Source organism: Miscanthus floridulus, chromosome 4, assembly GCF_019320115.1.
Source record: "Miscanthus floridulus cultivar M001 chromosome 4, ASM1932011v1, whole genome shotgun sequence".
Lineage (NCBI taxonomy): Eukaryota > Viridiplantae > Streptophyta > Magnoliopsida > Poales > Poaceae > Miscanthus > Miscanthus floridulus.
Genome location: NC_089583.1, coordinates 79930462 through 79952583, shown reverse-complemented (window position 1 = coordinate 79952583; position 22122 = coordinate 79930462). Strand labels below are relative to the sequence as shown.

General features: G+C 43.8%; 2 protein-coding genes and 1 long non-coding RNA gene across 3 annotated transcripts; 2 read left to right on the top strand and 1 right to left on the bottom strand.

Moving 5' to 3' along the window:
* The first annotated feature begins 4285 nt into the window (after positions 1 to 4285).
* Positions 4286 to 6361, top strand: LOC136549869 (transcription factor MYB36-like). The gene is made up of 3 exons (XM_066541291.1): positions 4286 to 4574; positions 4704 to 4833; positions 5020 to 6361. The coding sequence occupies exons 1-3, from the start codon at positions 4439 to 4441 to the stop codon at positions 5831 to 5833; spliced, it is 1080 nt and encodes a 359-aa protein (XP_066397388.1). The 5' UTR covers positions 4286 to 4438; the 3' UTR covers positions 5834 to 6361.
* Positions 6362 to 6588: 227 nt separating this feature from the next.
* On the bottom strand, positions 6589 to 16473 carry LOC136549868 (glutamate receptor 2.9-like). The gene is made up of 4 exons (XM_066541290.1): positions 16010 to 16473; positions 9121 to 10379; positions 7947 to 8654; positions 6589 to 7225 (listed from the first exon to the last, which is right to left on the bottom strand). Exons 1-4 carry the CDS (start codon positions 16422 to 16424, stop codon positions 6671 to 6673), a joined length of 2937 nt encoding a protein of 978 aa, XP_066397387.1. The 5' UTR covers positions 16425 to 16473; the 3' UTR covers positions 6589 to 6670.
* LOC136549870 (uncharacterized) lies at positions 12076 to 14007 on the top strand. Its single transcript, XR_010782077.1, has 4 exons — positions 12076 to 12675; positions 13193 to 13322; positions 13407 to 13465; positions 13774 to 14007. It is a non-coding gene; the product is annotated as an uncharacterized lncRNA (long non-coding RNA).
* Positions 16474 to 22122: the final 5649 nt, after the last annotated feature.

Genomic DNA, 22122 nt, shown 5'->3' with positions numbered 1-22122 from the left:
AAAGGCTCTGCTTTTGCCTAAAAAAACAATCTCTCACTTTTTTTTTAAGAATATATAGTACAACGCAGACGCCAAACACGTACGCGCACACACCCCTATAAACACACGCACATAAACCCTATCCCTATGAGCTCCTCTAAAGAACTGAGTCGACAGATCTCGAGATTCACGAAGTCACACCGGCACCTCGCTGTCGACAGGTACGTCACCTACCACTGAAAGCATAGCGCTGTTAAATCCTAGAATAATAAATTCAGAAAAATACGAACATCCGTGCTAAGTCAAGAACTTAAACTCGGCTAAATAGGTTTCACCATAAGAAACCTAACCAGCTGGTCTGAAAAACTTTGGCAGACCTTTCTTTTTCACCACAAGTGGCTACTAGAGGGGTGAAGAATGTTTCCGCTTTCACAAATGACGGGGGCTTGTGTCTAGTGTTGAAAGAAACTTCGAATGGACCAACTGCAACGCAACTATGCATGTCACTAAGAGCGTGATCGCGATCAAGCATTTGAATATTGTCAATTAATAGGCAATAATCAATATATTGTTTGTCAAGATGCTTGTGAGATTACTGTATATATGGGTGGTTGGCGGGCGACTGCCCAATCCCACTAGCAATCGACAAGTAGCTAAATGAAGAGTTTTTATTACTGGACCCGTACGTAGCTATTTTCTTAACTCGAATTAAAGTTCATAGTTCCTGTTGCTATTTGAAATATGGGGAACTTGTATATACTCCTTCTATTCTAAATTATAAGTAGCTTTGATTTTTTTGGTACATTAAATTTGATATGTATTTAGACCAATGTTATGTCTACACACATAGCAAATTTGATGTATGAAAAAATTAAAGTCAAAGTGACTTATAATTTAAAACGGATGGAGTATATATCTGTACATCCGTCGAGGAGTGCTCTAGTCTTCACTAATCCACATAAACACTCGTCATTATTCCCCCCAAAAAAGATTATATAATGAAGGTGTGCTTGTCTTTGGTGTGGCTAGTGATATCAACGATACTATATATATCGAAGTGCTCGAGAGATGGGGAGTGTAGACTGTAGAATGGATGCGTCCCTTCGTCATTAGCACTGCACTGCTAATGATCTCATTAATGAACTGCTAATTGTTCAGTAGGAATAGATTCTATATGTATCTGGCATTTCTTTTTCTTTTTTGCTGAAGAATCATAGCCACTGCGTGCCTATATATATGTTAGTCTAGATTACCCGTGTGTACTCCATGTACTGTTGCCTATATATGCTAATCACAGCGTGAATCAAAATATATAGCTTGTTAACTTGCTGTAGCTGTCAGTGGATGTACATATATACGTACGTGAGATCACCTTGTTCCCCAATGATAAGGATCCAATTTTATGCATGTGGAGTTGACAATATAACTTAATACTGTTGTTGCTGATGCGTTATTGGTGTGCAGACACGCTGACTTTTGCTTGCGATGTGGCCTTGTCACTATTTTTCAGTGAACAAGCAGTGTTTTTCTCTCACAACAAATCAGTATAAGTCAAATTTTAGCGAAACAAACAGGGTCGTAATATGCAGGCCATCATTGAACACAATAATGTTTGACAACTAGGGCTGATTGTTATATATGTGTTATGAAAGGAGAAAATGGAGTGATCCTGGTGTAGTTTATTAATAGAAAATTTTGGTGTGTATGAAATTGTAGTCATTTGTTGTAAGATAACGCACTGATTATTTTATTAATTTCTCCGATCTGAGAGAAGATGAGGGAAATAACTTTTGCCCCTTCTCTTTCTGTTCAATGCTCATCTTCTCTCTTCTCCCATCTTCATGCATGCAGCGGATCCTCGATGCCTCGCTCACCTGTGTCCTATCTCCTCCCCTTGTAGATCCTTACTCCTCCCTCCAGCTTCCCCCTTCTCCTTGCTCACGGTGCCCCATCTCTTCCTCCCAATACAATGCCTTTTTCTTCCTTCCAACACTAGCCCCATCTCTTCCCCCCAAGACAACGCCTTTTTCTTCCTTCCAACACCAGCCCCATCCTCTCCCTGCTCTCTTCTCATGGCAGTGCTCCTGCTCAACCCTCCCGCGTAGCAAACTGGCCCCATCTATTCTTCCTATAGCCACAACACGCACCCCTCCCAAGTAGTCAACGCCTACTCTTATCTCCCTATCTTGCAGTAGCCGATGCCCCTACTTACTCTCCTTCGAACCCCTTGCTTTCTCACCTGGCACCCCTGCTCTTCCCGATATCAACATGAGTAGGACGCATGTCGTGCTACCCCCTGACCAGGAGGCCACGCGCCACTGCTAGGCTAGCCAGCCCCCTATCTGCAACTCCGACTGAGGAGCAACATCCATGCATCATATGCCCCTTGGCCTGACATCTGTGCCAGTCCACAAATGAGAGAGCTAGGGGAATTGAATCTAAAGAGAGGACAAAGACAAGGGCGAAAAGATCATTCCCCTCACCTTGTATCTCCGGATCTTAAATGACCGCAATTTATAATGGTACCTAGAAAAGTTCGACTTTTATGGTGCAAACTGGCCAATGCCATGTTTGGCTACCACAGAGCAGGAAAAAGCCAACAGAAAAAATATAAACCGATAGGAAAAAGCTCTAGTCTGGTAGTGTTTCTTTGATGTTTCACTGCAAAATTTGCCTTTATTAATTGGTTAGGTTCTCTACGTTGGGTGATCATACTTTCTAGACTTATTTCAGGGAAATAGAAGTCAGTAGACAATAATGTGGCCGTTGAGTGAGACGTACCGCCTCTATAAAATATCTCACAAAATCCGATGTACTAATAATAAAACAGGTGTTAAGTTTTTGAACATGGAGAATGGCGGTGGTAGCCGACCTGCACTATAAGGACTTGTTTGGATCAATTTTACATTACTAGAATCTGAACTATGAATGAGATTATAATAATCTAGATTATGAATTATGATAATCTAGCTAGGTTGTTTGTATCCTTGGGGTTTATTATAGGTTCTGGATTACAAAATTTGTAAGAAACAACAATGTGAGAAAAAAAAAGAATAAAGCTAGACTGACTGGAATATATAGAAGGAAAGAAAAAATACCCGTAACCGGCCGGTCATACCGTATACGGCCTATCATATAAGTCGTTTCTCGTCTTCATAATTGCCTCTTGGCCTCGGCCGCTAGTTTAAATTTACACTTGAATTTGCAGTTTGCTTGCCTGAACAAAACTCCCTGATGCATTGAACCACACTTCGCAGTGGTTGACTAGAGATTAGCGTCATATATCAATATATATCTGGCATTCTTATAGTAAATGTTTTTCTTCCAAATATTTGTGTGCAACTTGAGAATACTTTAGAGAAGCACCACCAAATGTGTGCAACTTGAGAATACTTTAGAGAAGCACCACCAAATGTTTTTCTTACAAATACTTTAGAGTAACCCAGGCTACCTAATAGGTGGCTACTGGCCGGCTAGTACAAGTTATTCTTTAAGAGAAGAAAATGTTCTTTAGTTATGGTCTCTTCAGAAGATCGATGTCGTAACTATACTGAGAAAATTTGCAATAACTTCCAGTGACGTAATGTAACGATGGTTTTAACATTGCTAATTAGTCACAAGTTTAGAAATTAACTAAGGCAAACATGGAACAACATGACAAAGGAATTGCGTTATAAACTGGCCCAAATTATTTTTTCACGGCCGGGGAATATAGTCCGTTTTTCGTTAAGAGAAGTGATTTACACGACACAATTACGAGAGAACCTTAATAGCACAGATTACAAACCACCAAGCCAATGATAAATGACCTAGAATATAAACATAATAACAAGAAGAAAGAATGACTACCCTCAACACCTAAGATCTACCGTTGAGCCTACAATAAAAAGAATCAACGCAAAGGTTGGCTACAAGAGCCGCGGTGGCAAAGTAGACAAGACACAGGATCATCCAGCAGCAACTGCCTCCAATCATTTGAAATTAAAATCTCCAAGAGACGTCTTATAACGAGTCAGATAGTAATGCAACTAATACAATCTTAAGTAGACGCATGTGGTCCATATAATAGTATCATTATAATATTGAGCACGTCTTACAGTAGTAAGAACTATAGCAACTATATACCGACTCCTTTAATAGGCTAATTGATACAAAAAGAGAAATAAAAGTAATATAGATGTCGTACGGATGGACTGTTTTCTACTGTGAGAGGAAATAAAAGTAATGTTACACATCAAGGTCCCTCTTCCTATATAAATAAAACATCCAGCTATCCCTGGCCACAAGGCTCAGCCTGTCAGCCACGCCTCCTAGAGACCTAGAGAGAGCGTGCCTGCTGCGCCGCCGTAACGCCATTTCCAAGCCACGAGAGAGAGAGAGAGAGAGAGAGAGAGAGAGAGCTCGATCTGCCGATCGACTTCACCGCCGCGAAGCACGAGCAGCTAGCAAAGAGAGCGAGATGGGCAGGGCGCCGTGCTGCGACAAGGCGACGGTGAAGAAGGGGCCGTGGGCGCCGGAGGAGGACGCCGTGCTCAAGGCCTACATCGACGAGCACGGCGCCGGCGGCAACTGGATACAGCTCCCCCACAAGATCGGTAGGAGCAGTAGTTAGCTGTGTCATCTGCATAGCATTATTAGCTGCTGCCTGCAGCGAACTCGATCGATCGCTCGTGCATGACATGAACGCTGAACGGGGTCGTTGCGTTTTGCTCATTTATTGGTAGGGTTGAACAGGTGCGGCAAGAGCTGCCGGCTGCGGTGGCTCAACTACCTCCGGCCCAACATCAGGCACGGCGGCTTCACGGAGGAGGAGGACAGGCTCATCTGCAGCCTCTACATCAGCATCGGGAGCAGGTGAGCATACGCGTCGTACAGTTCATCAGTAGCTAATATTCAGCGCGTTCAATTCAAGCACCTTTTCAACCACTGCAACTCAAAGAGTTAGTAGATCAATAATCAGCAGCCCAGCTTGCCGATGCCGAGGGATTATTGATAATAACCATTGATCATATGTGATATGTCTTGGTTGTTCGGCTGCAGGTGGGCAACGATCGCTGCGCAGCTACCGGGGAGGACGGACAACGACGTCAAGAACCACTGGAACACCAAGCTCAAGCGCCGCCTGCTCGGTGGCGGCCGGCGGCCGAGGGCAGAGGCGCGCCTCCAGCTCCTCACGAGCCCGACCTGGCAGCACCACAACTCCTTTGCCTCGTCGGCGCTCGAGAGGATGCAGGTGAGCATGCGCCTGCACCGGCGCCACCAGGCTCGCCTCGACAACCCGCCGGCGGCGGCCTTCACCTTGTACAACTACGGCAGCCTCGGTGCGCCGCTGTGGCCGAGCCTGTCTCCCTCGCCTTCTCCTTCGCCGGCCGCGAGTGAGACCTCAGAGATTCTGCCGCGGCAGCCACCAGCCGGTGCTACTTCCACTGGTTACTCCGCCGGGCTCTGGACTCACATGCCAGGCAGTTTCGGCTACACAGGCGCTGGAGTGCAACAGAACATGGACGGCACCTGCACACCACCGCTCTCGACTAGCACCGGAGAGACCATGACGGCAGTAGGCGTGGAGAGCTCGAGCTCGACGCCGACAGCAAGCTCTGCCTCCGCGACGTTTGGGAGTAGTATGGACGATGAGATCGACATGTTGCTCCGGCAGATTCAGTGCTTCGGGGAGAACAACGGCCACCACATCGGCGACGAGGTCGTGGTAGACGGCATAGACCACTGCTTCAGAGCAATAATGGATCATCATGAGACGGCGAACGGCAGCGTTGGTTCTTGGAGCTCCTGCTGCTCCACTCCTGGAGTGGATTCAGTGTTCCATGACTACGCGCAAGGGTACAACCAGTGCTAGAAACTTTGCAGACATGCACTACTAGCTAGCACGTGTAAGATATATATATATATATCTAGATTGATGAAGTTTTAGTTGTGGACGTGTGATATCATACTGAGTAGATAGTTTCAGTCTCAATTGTGAACATATATATGATATATCTGGTGCATCGTTCGGTCTGTTTTCTTTTCTGAAGATTTGGAATCTCTTGATATGTGTTTGTTTGTCAATGCTGGAGCGGTACATATGAGTGCTGGCTAGGGACGTACACTAATCTCCTACAGAAATTCAGGATTGGAACATCAACTTAGTATTATGCAGTTCTGCACTGCCTGGTGACACGGGTGTATGAAATGTTATCTTTTCTTTGGTTAGGCGTTTATATATCAGATGTATCTTAGTAACCATCAACAAAGCTTTGACTCAGTGACAGTATTTGATCAATTGCTCAAGAGTGACTAATAAACTGACAGTCTACGGGTAATGAATTTTATGTTCAGATAATGTTCACTTGGAAACCGCAACAGTACAGTGGTACTTAGCAATTGCTAGTTTTTTGGAATCTGGTGAGTATCAGGAGATAAGAAAAAAAACAGACAAATTTGCTGTCAGACAAATTTGCTGTCCATTTCAGAGCCACACTTCTATAAGATGCACAGGCACCTCTTTCAACAAAGATTTTACTATGTTAAATTTTCTAGTTAACTAGCCATGACAACCAGCAGTACATGTTAACACACTTGTATTAAACATGAAACTAGAGGCAGACGATACATCTAAATCAATTTCACTGAACTGTATGTGATATGACAATAGAGTTCTTGGTGCTCGCGGTGCGAGATAAAAGAATGCTAGTTACTCCATTGCGCCCTCAGAATGCATGTATGCAAATGATGGTGGACCAGTATCCTGATTTGAAACTTCTCTGCCCGGAGTTCCTTCTCCTTCTGGTGTGCTTCCCGTATCAGTGTCTGAATCAACATTCTCGATGATGTGATTAGACATGCTCCATGGACTCTCAGCTGTAGGAGGATCTATATCTTCCATTCCAGGCTCTTCTTCATCCGGAGTATTAGAGCTATTATCACGCTCATGAAAAATCTTGAAGAGAATAGCAAGCAATTCATGCCATGATATCTGACCGCTGCCATTGATCCAATGACTCCGATGGTCATAAAGGGTTATAGTGACATGCAAAATCAGTGCCAGTAATGAAGTTGTCCCAGTGATGATGAACAACCCAAGAAAGCTATGCAACGTAAGGCTGCTTGAGGTTTGGGAGTCATCTTTGTCTGGGCACGATGTATCACCATACAACTGTTTCTCCAGTTCATCCATTGTGCCATTTGATGCTAGTTCCAGTATTCCCCTTGAAATTTCAGGTGTAAGTGGAGAGCCTCGAGGGAACGCCTGCAGGAATAGAACAGAGATGAGAATCGTAAAACATGCCAATAATTAATATACAAATGCTATAAAACGCCATGTAAGTTATTAATCATTTATAAAGGCCCAATGTAACAGTGGGCCCGTTATATCAACCACTTGCACAAACCCTGTATAATGGTGAGGACAATTAAATTGATCATAATTTTCACATTAAGTGATTAGCAATCTAATTGAAAAAATTGATCATAATTTTCACATTAAGTGGTTAGCAATCTAATTGAAAACATACTGAACTAGCACCACACAATTATGAGAAAACTGCATGAGAATCTGGTAAAGTAAATTTGTTTGTGCTATTTAATACTTCTAGAGACATGTAATGTAAGCCTTTTATGCCCCTCCCACCCCCCAACTGGAAGCCAATAACATGGCACCACATTTCCAGAAAGTATATGCTTGTTGAGTTTCATTTCCACAAGAAGACAAATCTGATCATTCATCTCATCCTTTGCCATTTTTATATCTGGAAGATTTAGGAATCCCAGACAGCAATAAACTTCAATCTTTGTCAAAAATTGCTCTCTTTTTTTCTCGAATACCAAAAATTGCTCTCATGGCATCAGATTTTAGAAACTATGATCTAGTACAATAGCAGAGTTCTGCAACAAAGTAGATGCAATTTGATTCATCACTAAGCTGTACTGAAAACAGACAACTGCGGAGAAGTAAAAAAAAAGTCACTTACATAACCAAATCCATCGAATTTGTAAGTTGGCCCAACCATAGTGTATTTGTGGCAATACTTTGAGAGAAACACTTTGAGGTACGGTATTTCATCAATAATGACGGCAACTTTTCTAGTTGATAGGGCGTCATTGTACTCCTCAGGAGAGCTGAAGGCGATCATTTTTGTTTCATTAATTTTCAACCTTTTCAAAAGCTCAGGCATGAAAGAATCATTGAGGTAGCCAACATAATCCCCTCGTCTGATAACTTCATCTATATTGGTGACTGTTGGTTGAAGCTGTTCTACCGTGAGAATTGAGCTTAAGCTTGCAGTATAACTCTGCTGCAATATTAGCACCACAAAAAGCCAAACAACTACTGCAATTCTTGATAAATTGTTCACAATCCTCTCCCTATGAGCAAATACAAGTGTTGAGAAGGAGAAGTAGAAGACTGATCCAATTTGACTGGCTGGCGGTCCTCTGAATTCCTGATTCGTTCTGTGCTCGATAAACCAAACTATAAAACCTGTGAAGACAACGAAGGCTCCAGTTCCTAACCATAGATTAGCTGTCAATGGTTCTAGGAATGTCCATGCAGTCTTCTGCCTCCGGTCCCGAACTGGAACCAGCATGCGTACCCCTGACTCAGTATAAGGAAGAGTGTAGTCCACATATAGAGAACGGTTGGCCAAAATTGTTATGTCACCTACTACCGCATCAAATTCCTGCCAGCAATTAACATAAAACTGGTTGATATACTTTGGAAAAACATAAACCATTTTGCACAGAATAAACTGCAATTCATTTGGGGACAATAAAATGTTGCCACAGATGTCACTCCTATTAAAAAGGAAAGCCAACTACATATTACAAGTGCTACTTGCTATCTAATTAAAAGCTTAATCGTATTAGCGACGGTTCATTGATGTCAATCGACACCAACGGTTACATGCTGGATCCGCCCCTTTTGCAATGGTTTCCATCCGTAAGCTACCTTAGACATTAACATGGTGGACAATCTGTAGACAAATCACATGCTGCCAATTCTGTGCACTCAAGAAGAGCAACAAGGACAACAAATTGCCAAGTTCAGATCACTTTTGATCATGTAATAAATGCAACTACAAGTTCAACACCTCCAGTTTGACTGTAACAAGGAATAAAAGAAAAGAAAAATAGGTCCATACATACCTTAAGATAAACTTTGTAGACGAGTTCATCATAAGTTCCATTACTTTCTCCTTTTCCATTTCCAAACTCCACATAATGCTTGGGAACTTTGTAGGGCAGTTTACCAATGACTTCCTCAAATACATCAATGCAGAACCCCTTGAGGATACCATTTTCAGATCTTATAAAACTGCCAAACCCAGGTTTCACAGGTACTCCTATTTTGAGTACTTTATTCACTGGCAAAAGCCATCCTCTAGGTGTCTTCTCACTGCCTCCTGGCCATACGATTCTGGATATGTTCAATCCTGGAGTCCAAAAACCAACTGCTCTCCTCTCCCGACCAGCTACATTGATAATTTTGTAAGTTGCTGATACTAACTGCATATCCTGAATGACAAATTGCCCACTAATGCCTGTGAAATTAACCTTCAAGAATGCATTGCAAAATTTTTCAGCAGCCCTAGAAGTACTCAGTTTGTCGAAATCAGTGGAGCCATTGTTTGTTTCAGACAGAACAAAGTCTGAATTAACATATCCGGCCTTCTCTGCTGCTAATGCTATTGCCCATACTGTATCATATGCATATAGACCAGACGTTATAGGCTCATTAATTGATGTACCAGGATTTTCCGACCTATATTTCTCACGCCATCTTTGTCTAAATTTGTTTAGTTTCGCAGTTTCTTGAACATAAGGCTCGATCCCAACAACACCTTCCATCACATCAAGTGCAGGATAACCAACCACATTGAAGATATCAGTCAAACCATATGCTGTAATCCAGACAAAGCCCTGGCCCATCATTCCCTCATCCTTAGCAAGCTGGAAAAACTTAAGGGCTAACTGATATGACATGCGCACAACAAAGACGCTTGTCCAATTTTCTTTTAAGCTTGATATAGCACGCTTTATCTCATCTTCTCCAGCAGAAGGACGGATCTTGCACCTGTACAGAACACGAGTATCGACATGTCCCAGGGCATCAACGAGATCAGGGATGAATCTAGCGTTGGAATCATCGTCCTCGATGATAGGAATGACTTCCCTCCAATTGTATTTCTGGACAAGTGAGGCAATAGCTTCAGCTTGGCAGGAGTCGTTCCATGCTGTCCTGATGAAGTATGGGGTCTGGCTGGATGACCGGGACGGGCTATTTGCAGAAAAGGAAATGATTGGAACTGATGCCTTGTTCCCAAGTTCTGCAAGAAGTTTAGCTTGAGTAGATGTCTGTGGCCCGACGATTGCTTGCACACGGAGATTTTTTAGTAGATCAACACCTGCAGTATTTCACAAAGACCCAAACATATGTCAGCGAATAATGATTCATGAAACTGAAAAGGTTGGTGCCATTCATTCATCCTACCTGAACATGCAAAATTAGTTTGAAACCTGCAGCAGATCCAGGGATTCTGAGACTAGGATGCGAGGGGGGAACGAGGCTTAAACGCATCTATGGGCTTATCCTAACTGAAAGCTAGGATGAGCAACGTTATGGAATGTATGTATTGGGCAATGTAACTCTCAGTCTCAGGCGTCCATCATACTCCATAGAACCATGGGAAACCCGCAATTTGCGTACTACTACAAACACCAAATGCAGTCGGAGTGAGGTAGCGGGGTACCTTCTCCTTATGCCGAGAGAAAGGAAATGACGAGGGCGCCAGGAGCGGGTCGGTTGGGCCCCGGCGGCGCGGGAGACAGAGAACCCTCCGCCACCGGAAGCGTCGCCGGCCGCCGTCAAGAGTGAGAACGGAGAAGCCGCGGGGCGAGATGTTGGCAGGTTGTTGCTATGGGCTCGAATTCCCTGGGCTGAGCAGTCGCGTTGGGGCGTTGGGCTGAGCTGGTGTCCAGTTTAGTTAACGGCGGGCCCTCGCCTGACACACCACATTGGCCATTGGGCCTTCCTGGCTTGGGTCGAGCCGACCACCACACCGCGTACTTAAATTTAGTAGAAAAACATGCTAAATTGGTCAAAAATTTAGTACTAAATTAAATTTCAGACTACGGAATTCAAACATGAGCTTAAAGGCTATGAATATGAATTTAAACTGAGTGATGAAATGAATACTATGAATTTGTATGGTTATGACAACTCGTATAATGATGCACCGAGTATAGTCTATTAATTCTAAAATCTAGTTTACGAGGTGAAATGCTTTGGAAACAAAGACACATCATCTTCTCCACATCATAAAACATCCTAGGTGACATTGTATAATACTACCTCGGTCGAAAAAAATGCAACTCTAGAACGATATTGTATTAAAGTATACCAAGTTAGACTAAATTTATATAAAAATTACTAATATTTTATCTCACTATAAAAAGATACCATTAGAACCGTGATGAAACGTATTTTTATAATATAATTATTTGTTTTCATCAATATTAATACTTTTACCTATATATTTAGTTAAACTTTAGACAACCGATAATACATCTAAAACTATATGTTTTTGGACGAAGGTAGTACAACTTTATTATGAAAGGGAATATTGGTTTCATAGCACTAAAAGAACGCGACATTCGAAAAATACCATTGAAAGTTCATCCTACCTTAATATACCATTGAAAGTGAGTATCCCTTTCGAAATCTAGCACTCTATTACCGTTGTTAACGTCGTTCGCCCGTCTGAGGCATCCACTTAACTAAAAAACGAGCAGGAGCCGGAGGATGTGGAGAACAACCTGTACGACAGCAGCAGTAGAGCAAGGACGTGCCCATGGGCATGCTGACGATGAAGGGCGCGACAACCGCAGGCCGCGACATGGGCTGCTCTGGCTGGGGCTTCATGCGGCAGCTGGTCCTGTACTCACACATGAATCGTGGAGGCAATGGAGATGGATTCCTAGATTCCACTATAAGAAATATGATGATACGTGACGGTTTACTCGTGACCTTACAAGAAATCGCCATGAAATGCTGTAATTTGTGACGTTTTTACTCTGAGGTGCTAAAGCCTAGCCCCTGCCCCTAAAAAAACACCCAGCCTCATCCTCCCACCCCAGCAGCATCGCACGGACTCATCACTCACTGACTCGCACCCAGCGCTGCTCCTCTCTGGATCTCCACTGCCACCGCGAGCTCACCAGGGGCGCCGTGTCTAGTGCGGCCGCCGTCACCGCCGTCGTCCGGGCGCCATCTCCGCTGCGCACAAATCTGTTCCTCCTACTCCTCTCCCTCCCTGCCACGGCCGCCATCCCTGCCATGACCGCCGTCGTCCCTGCCGCGGCCGCCGTCCCCGCCCAGTCTCATCCGTCGCCATCGCCATCCTTCACCCCTCACCAAGTCGCGGCGTCGAGCGGCCATTAGAGGTCCCCGCTCTTGCAAGGGAGGCTAGATCCACAGCCGCTCGTGGAAGGGAGGCCAGATCCACGCCCGCTCGTGCAAGGGAGGTTAGATCCACGGCCGCTCGTGCAGCGGTTCAGGCGGCTGTGCTTCGATTCCGGCCATGGGCGCGACGGATCAGGTGGCGGCGCGTCTGTTCTGGCCAGCAGCACGGCAGATCAAGCTACGGTGACCCCCGTCCCCTTCCTACGACATGTGACCCACGCTTCCTCCCAACGGCGCAGGTGAGCACTCATATCGCTTCCATCAGAAGCTTATAATCACCGGATTTGATAATGAATTAGAAACTGGATGTCAGATTTTGGTATCAAATTATGATTTTGAGTAATGGATTAGCACCTACTTAGATTAAGGTACCAAAGAGTTGTGATTCTGGTCAAATATTACAAGATACTCGAAAAAACAATCTGAAAAAAATGAGCATGATGCCGTGATGGCATCAAAGTCAGCATGCGGCAAATAGTTGAACCATGGCACCAATGCCTCGGATATTAAATAAATGTAATCTTTTCGTTCTTGATCGTGGAAAAATAACATGCATGAACTGCTCCACAATGCCAACGACAGCCATGCATAGTTTGTGCACATTCTTGCCTTGGTCCTTTCATTGTAGCTGCTGTTTGCACATGCATTTTAATTGTGCAAGCAAGCAAATATATCCGACTTGTAATCCTCATCATGTTTTCTAATCGGCAATGCACATGCTTTAGAAATTCATAAGGTGAAATATATATTCTACAGCTCGGCTTCAGTCTCAAGCAAGTCTTTACTGCCTTACTGGTGCATCTCACTGCCTTACTGGGACTACAGTACAAAACAGATGCTACTTGTCTATATTTACCTGCATCTCACTGCTCTACATAGATTGAAGGTCATTATTCAGGTTCTTGGACTTTGGAATATTTGATGTTATTCATGGTCTGAAGCTTATAGAGAACTGTTCTGTCTCTCTCAGGTTTATGCTAGTGAAATTAGAAGAGATACGGAAGGAGGTTCAGGGCCCTATCTGCTTAGGTGAGAATATCCTTTCTCAGCTTGCTTAGGGATTTGGATACTACATTCTCTTTCTTCAGTTTTCTCGTATGACTGAAGCATTCATATTAAGAGCTGTGTTTCTATATTGGATACTAGCTGTTTGCTAGTACAAACTCATCTTCTAGTTAATTGTAGCACAATAATATGGCTGCCTTGTATCATATATATACATGTCATTTTTTATGGTTCACCCTAAATGTTGGAAGTTCGAAAATTTCATTGCTTGATTTGCATCATTTTCTGTCAGATGATGATATACCATGGCGTCCAATCCTTCTATTTTGCAGGCATTTTCTAGAAGACAAGGACAGTTATGGAATGTTTGCACCGGTTCTGTAGAGATTACATTGACAAATCTGTGCAGAGAGTGATTGGAGATGAATGGCTATGCAATAGCTACTGCATATATTGTCATCAAATGGCTTGTTGTAAAGACATGCAATACGTTTTGTTGAACATTGAACTATCTATGTAAAGACAGCTGACTTGCTAATACATGAATGAATCAATGGTTGTTTATCTGATTGGTGTGTTATGTGATGCATGTTATTGCATTGACGTTTCATTTCATTGCTATAGTCTAGAGCTATTACTATTAACCAGTTATTCCATGACGTTTCATTTCATCACTATAGCCTAGAGCTATTTTTGCTGACCAGTTATTCCATGACGAATACAAATGCCAATCTGTGACGGTTCGGTCCTGCAAACGTATGACGCGAGATACATGACGTTTTTTATATCGTCATGGTAAGTTAACCGTGACACGTTTAGTAAACATGAATTTAAACCAATATTATACTATCGAGCACGAATGGATATATGTGCAGAGGATCACTCACGTGCGCTTGAAGCTGGTCATGAACCTCAGACAGGCGGCGCCGTCGCGGGTGAATCGGGGAGCGTGGCGGCCGTCGCATTACTTTGCGGCGAGGCTGCAGCAGCAGCTGTCTATTGGGCCCGTGGCCGTGATGAGAGTGCGCCAGTGGGGGCCTACGCGAGGCGTGCAAGGACGACGACGCCTGGGGTGCGCGTTGCCGAGAAGCTGGCGTGCGTGTCGCCCATGGCCGGTCTCCTCTCCTGTGTGGCAGATGAGCGCTCCGCCCTCCTCCGCATCTAGGAGCACGAGCCGCTCCTAGTGCAGTAGCTCTTTCCCGTGGCCATCTCCTCCGGCTGATGCCCCGACACGACGAGCCCGGACTGGGCGCAGGGTGTGGCTAGACGGAGGAGCAACGCGTCGTATCCAAGTGCTCGGCAGCGGCGGTGAATCAACACGAAGGATCGGAGAGAGAGAGAGAGAGGAGGATGACGAGTGGGGCCCTTCTGTCAGCGTGAGGTGGAGTGGGCTCTGGTGGACGCTGTTAACAGCAAGGAATCAGAATGCTAGATTCAGGAATGGAACACCACTTTCAGTGTTATTTTACGTAACGGCGAACTTTGGATGCTATTTTTCAGATGTCGTAATCTTTGAGTGCTATGAAACTATTTTTTCTATTATTAAACGGTTAACATGTAACAACTCGTATAATGAAATGGCTAACATGTAACAACTTTATAAGACCAACTCTCAATCTACATTTTTTGGCAAGATTGAAAAAAATTGCTCTCCAATGTTTTCGCACTTGGGAAATCGACCTAATCGCGTGGCTATTTATAGGTGTACATACGGCCTGTTCGCTTGGTCGTAAACGATCGTAAATTTCCAGCCAGAACAGTGTTTTTCTCTCACCAAACCAGCCAGCAGTAATAATCTATAATTGTATACGATCGTATCAGCACCAGCCGAACAGACTGATATGCGCCACCCAATCTGAAGGCGAAAGGACATAGGGAAGAATAAAAAGTAGAACACAGTTGATGCAGAGAGAGAAAAAATATAAAAGTGATTATAATGATTTAGAAATAGTCTGAGATTTCTGATGTAAAATTATTTTCTATATTTTAGTACATATATTTTAAAAACTGTTGGAAGAACCGAACAAATATGCTCATAACTTTATATTAGCTATTTGAAAAGCACATTGAGATACTAATCATTTTTTTTGAACTATTGGATATTGCCGAGATGCTATACGCGCTGCCCTCGCACCCTGCCCCGCGCGCGGCCTAACCACCAGGCACCATCCGGCAATTTACACGGCGCAGTCACAAATGGGGTGCGGATGCGGTGCCAAACTGCCAAGCTTGGGGCAGTGGTGTCTCCGGTCTCCCACGACAGCGCTGTCAAAGACGATTGCAACCTTACAGCTAGCTGATCATAATGTGAGCTCTTTCCAACAAGTTTCGGCGCAAGATCAAGCTCGACGATTAATAAGGGGTATATAAAGAGCTAGCAGAGTACTCCGATCCGGGGATTCGCTCGCATTGTGATTTATTTGCGAACCAACATATGCAAGCTAGTCTTGTGCTTGTGCAGATGCCGAAATTAATAAGCAGATGCCGAAATTAATAATAAGCACACAGCAGGTAGGCTTGACATGAAATGAAATGAGAAGTAGTAGGCGGACCGCGCGGACGACGTACCTACGGACGCGGCGTCGACGGCGCTCGGCCCGGCCGGGGTGTCCCTGGGGTGCAGCCTGACCCTGGTGCTGTAGTTGGCGTTGCTCGCGTCGGCGTAGAAGTCCTCGAGCGCCAGCTCCATGCACGCCCAGCTGATGTTCCCCAGCCATGTCGTCCGGTCCAAGATCACCCCCACGTCCACCCGCCTCGCTCCGACACCGGCAGCAGGGCCGGCCGCCTGCCCCTCGCCTCGCTGCGCACCGACGAGGCAGAGGAGGAGGACGGCGAGAAGAAGACGAAGCGAGAGTGCCGATACGGAACCGGACGAGCGGGCACCCGCTACTACCAGCTCACCTGCAGCCGCTCCCGCTTTCATGGGGACGACACCTAAAGGAGAAACCGGTTCTTTTGCTCGATTGGCTAACGGTCGCTGCATCTAGCACCAAAGGTGACTAGTAGTTGCCCTCGGTGGCACGGCTAGGCCTTTCTACATGCAGCAACACGCCACACCTTTGCCGATATCAGTTTCCGTTTCTCCCAAGTACACGCGCTTACGGCGGTGCGCATCGCGCCAACCAATAGCGTGTTCGGTTGGCTGGTTTGTATTGTTGCTTGTTCGTAAAGAAGTACTGTTGGTTGATTTGTGTGAGAGAAAAATATTATTCTGATTAAAAATTTACAATCATTTACAACAAGGCACGCCCAAACAAACAAGCTGCAAAAATTCTACACAGCCATACAGCGCTGCCCCCGTGTCGTGGCCTCGTGGGAGCCGAGGCTACGGAACCTCGGAGCACCACGTGAGTTGTTTTTAAGTTATAGAATAATATTTTTCTTCCACAATCTCATGGGAAGCCAAATTTCAACGTAAGCGAAGGCTGCCGCTGCAGAGCGATTGGTCCTTCGGCGGCGTAATGCGACCCCCGGGTACTTTCGTGTCGGCACGGCGTGACCTGCCGCGGCCGGGGCGAGAAAACTTCAGGCCGGCCGTGGCTGTGGCGCCGTGGGAGCCGCGTGGAGCTCGAGCGCCCAGAGGAGGCGTGGAATCAGAGGCTAGCTGTCGTGCGGTCAAAGTTTTCGAGACAGCAGTTTCTGGCAGCTGAATTTGAAAACCCAGTGGTCCAGTTCTTGTTGCGATGGAAGTATGGAACACCGGGTCCAGAACTCCAGAACGTCCCGGCCACTGAAACGGTCCAAAGCTGGAATTTTCTGCAGCGGCAAGAAAAGGTGGAAATAAGTTCGTTGCAGAGCCAGAACAAACTCGACAGCGACGTCGATCGATTATGCTGGGATTAAACAACATGGAATCTTTTCTACCATCTGCTGGATATTAGTTCTCTCTGGAGGATAAAGAGTCTGTGGAAGCACGCAACGCGGCAACGACCTCCACCATTGGAGTCGTCGGAGGTGGCAGCGACTTTACCTTTGACTTGTATATGCACTATGCAGGGCGTGGACGACGACTATGTTCCGTGTTTGAATCTCGCCGACCATGTTCGCTTGAGCTTATTCGGAACTACTTTTCAGTCATGGAATAGCATTTTCTTCTCACAATATTTTAGCATAAGTATCAGCATAAGCCAAATTTTAGCATAAGCGAATAGGGTAGAATTCGGTTCCCTTGTTGTATCACCTCGACTCCTCGAGGCTCATGATTTCTAGCTTTTGCTAGCAACAAATCTCAAAGGAGGAAGAACGCATAACGGCATAAGTCAAGTTCATTGTAAAATTTCTTGGTAAACACAATTTGGCTTTAGAGAATCCAATGACAATTTCTTATGTTGTGTTGAGATGATCGAAGAATTTGATTTGATAATGCGACATCATCTTAGGCATATTCAAAACAAAGAGATTTATTATAGTTTATCTTATCCATAAAATCTAGAATGAGTTGATTTCTCTTATGGCCTCTGACATTTCAAAATATATCATCAAGATTGTTAAAGAGGCCAAGTTATCCTTGATTGTACTTCAGATGTTAGTCACCAAGAACAAATCAATTTGTTGGTATGATGTGTAATATTTATAATGGTAAAATTAAAATTGAGAGTACTTAATTTCTTGGTTTCTTGAAGGTAGATGACACATCTAGTTTTGGGACTTTTAGTGTATTGTTTGATTCTATCTTAATATTGATGACATTAAGGAGCAAAGGTTATGAGCTTATGACAACAGTTTTAATACGTGTTTGCCATAATTTTTAATTTATTACTCTTTTGTAATATGGCTAAATCTTGTAGTAAGGTTGTTACTTTTTGTTGGAATTGTCGAACGGACATTTGTGTCATTGGCTGATTCTATCAAAAGATAGAGTTTTTTGATTGACCATGTGGAAGGTTTAATTGTGAAATCTTTGTGGGAAACTTGGATAAAAAATGTCACAGCCCTCTGTCCAACAATGATAAGCACATTTATTTGGTCAGGAAGGGTCATACCAAGTAGATTTGACTCTTGATTTTCTCTTCCAATATGTTGGTAATTACTAAATAATCAATATCATCTTGAAGTCGTTTTGGATACAAATCTATTTCACTGAAGGCAAGGGCATTGCCGCCATCACTTGCTAAACCACCAAGAGATGGAAGGAAATCATTGCAAGGGCCGGAATAACCTTGACACTACCATTATTCCTGTGCCCGCATGGACTCCCCTTGATGAGGCTGGGATGCTACAAGTGAGAGCTGGCGCTTGGTGGGAGGATGCTCGATGGTCATGCCTATGCCCATAGAGTTCAATTAGCACTACAACAAAAAATCATGTTGAAGACAACTCATTTTACTACATAGATGGACCATAATGGTGACCACCGCATATGTAGATGGCTAGGAACCCACAACTGTGGACCACCTCTAGAAAAAGGGTATTCTAGAGGTTTTATGGTCTCTAGAAATACTTCTATTTTTAAAATTTTAAAAGTGGTTCATATAGGGAACCGTCTTTGAAAACCACTAATTTTTTTTCTTGTTTTTGTTTATTTTTAATTAAGTTGGTTTTGTAATGAAAATTTGTGAAGGAACAAATTAAAGCATACAAGGTATTAAAAGAAAATAATGTGTTGTCCTCTACACCGATATATTCTAACGATACCTCAATACGATTATAACACATTTGAAACCACTAAGAATTTCTTAGTTTTGTATCTTTTTAATTAAGTTGAGTTTTGCAATGAAAAATTTGTGGAGGGACAAATTAAAGCATATGAGTATTACGAGAAAATAAAGCTTCACCCTCTACACCAATATATTTTAACAATATTTTGATAAGTTGACAACAAGTGCAGCGAACTCAACTAGGTTACTTGTGGTAGAACATGTCCACCTGAGTTTAAGTCCTCAACTTGAGGAGGATGTTCGTATTTTTCTAGTTTTTTAAAAAATTTAACGATTCTATCCTTCCATTTTAGTGGTAAGTGACATGTCTATCGATATCGAGACACATGTGGTCTTCGTCGATCTTGAGATCTGTTGGTGTTCATAGGTGTAGGGAAAAAAACTAACTTTTTTTTAGAATTTTAGGGCCGAGCCCCCGTATTTATAACCGAAGCCCAAAGACAGTATAACATCTTTTATAGCACTGCAGATGGGAAAACCATCTGAAACATTGGCTGCACAAGGCCCAAAAAACTCCAGTAAGAACACCTAGACACTCCTGAGAAAACTACTGAGCTACCAGACTTAAGAAGTTCACCAAAGCTTTAAACGCGATACAAAGGCATAACATCCTCAAACGTCAACTTTTGGCCTCCCAATTCTTTCAGAAGGCATCCGCGGGGACTCCTTGCGAACTGATGTCCCAGCGCCGGTCAAGGTTGGACTTCACTTCCAAGGCAGCCATAGCTCCTGCGAGGCCACTTCCTTGATCATCACCACCTTGCTTTCTATAACTTGCCTCTGCTCCTCTGAGTACAGAATTTCCCAGTTCTGCACCAAACCAACCAGCTTGTAGAGGAGTATAGCCATACACCTCCACTGATTTCTCTGAAAACAATGGTCATTTCTAAGTTTTCATAAACTCCAGAAACCAGCTGAAGTGAACAAATTAAGAATCCCATTGCGTTTATTACTTCCTATTGAATCTAAAGAATTACCAAGCTGCACATCAAAAATCTTTGAAAGCAACTTCCACAAGTACTGAGCTACTACACAATCAAAAAATAGGTGACTGATAGTCTCTTTCTCAGCCCTAAACTTGCGTTTGGTCAAGCGACAGTAAATTCAGCGTGAGTGTTGAATTGCCTCAACTTCCAAGGCCGTCAAATCACCTTTACTTCCGTCACCTGAAGCCTAAGAGCCTTACCCACTGCGCTACATATACTTCAAGCCCGGTGCCTTCTGAAACCACCCCTCTTCTTCATCCATCATCCCCTTCTCTTCCAATCTATAAAGAAAATGTTAGACAGTCCCATCAAGTTTTCAAGCAGCCCGTCGTCTAGTGAGGACGACTTGCCGGCCCACTAGTCCTCTGAGGAGGACATCTCCTCCGACGATTGGAGGCCTACTGACTATAGTCCTCCATGGAGCTCCGAGAAGGAGGACCTGGAGGAGGAGGACAAGGACGACGCCGACGTCGAAGACGACGACCCGACTCCGACTCCGATGACTCTAACTCCGACTCCGACTTCGCCTCGCCTCCTCCCATGCGAGCAAGGTGATATGTTTAGATTAAGTAGTTTATAGTTAGTATAAGTAGTTTCAATAATTTAGGTTAGTTATTATGCTTCCGGACGAATATAATCATGTACTCGTCCAAATTGTATCTATATGTTACATATACACAATGAATCAATGAAAAAAATTATATTCGCGTAGATTTGATCTCTTCAATGCTACCTTTTTTATATGAAATGCAAAGCAAGTTCTTTCCAATACTACTTCCAAAATGACAGTGCACGGATTTGATCTCTCGACGGATGTTTTTTTTGTTTTTCTGTATCTTTTTTGTGAATGAAAAGGAAAAAACTGTGATGTATGGTTGGATTTGTTTCTAGGAGAATCTAAAAGCAATTTAACCACTGACAATCACCATATTATAGCATTGGATTAGCGTGGCAATGGTTGACTTAATACAGACACTATTTAACTTATCCCATGCCATTCGTTCTCGCTGCCGATCAATCTGGACCGTCCGTTTGGCAAGAAACCTAGAAGCGCCCGGCCCGTTCCCAACTCCCCTCGAGTCCTGTCAGCACCTTGGTGGCGGTTCGACCAACTAAAAAACCCTAATACAAAACCATTAGTTCTCCCCACCCGTTGTTGCTTCGTCTTCATTCTCCCCACCCGTTGCTTCATCTTCATTCTCCCCACCCATTGCTTCATCTTCCTTTTGACCCAGCGCCTGTACTTGCCCTGCCTCGAGCACCTTGCATTGTCATCATGGACAACGCCCCATGAAGGTTAGATGGATTCAGTCACCCCCCTATTTGCATTTGGTTCCAATTGGTTTTGGCTTCGGTATTAGTTTTGTTCATATTAGGAATTTGTTCATTGCAATAGATGTCTTACTTCGGAAGAAGCCATTTCAATGCAAGCAACCTTGCATTTTGGAGGCTAGGGGTGGCACTAGGACACCAGATGATGTTGTTTACTACTTGGGGACGAAGCATTCACCCGGACCAACTGTTGATTGTTGAAGCCGCTGTTCGTCATCTTCTAGGACCACAAAATTTGACAAGAATCGTTCAAGACCCTGTTTGTGGAGAGATTTTTATGCTTTGCAGGACTGGACAGGAAGTAGACATACTTTATAGATACAATGTGTCAGTGGAAGAAGATGATATCATCTTCGCTACAGTTCACTACCTCTGGCTTTCGGGACCACATCAACCAATTGAGTACCTTAGCAACTACCTACCCATCCGACATTAAGTCTTAGAATTTGTAAAACTTTTATGTTAATGAAGTTTATATGTACTGATGAAACCTCTTGATTAGTATATATGAGTACTGCATAATCGTTGAACTATTACTTTGGTTGAACTGTTAATTGAATCAGTTGGTCTTGATTGTGGTCCATGTGTACACCTCTATGTAAGCACAGAGGATCCAAAACAGGCATTCTTCTACATGCGGATAGTACCCTGAATCGGTGGTGACACAACATTTCATCTTGGCAGGAGTGTGAGGGTTTTGAAGGAT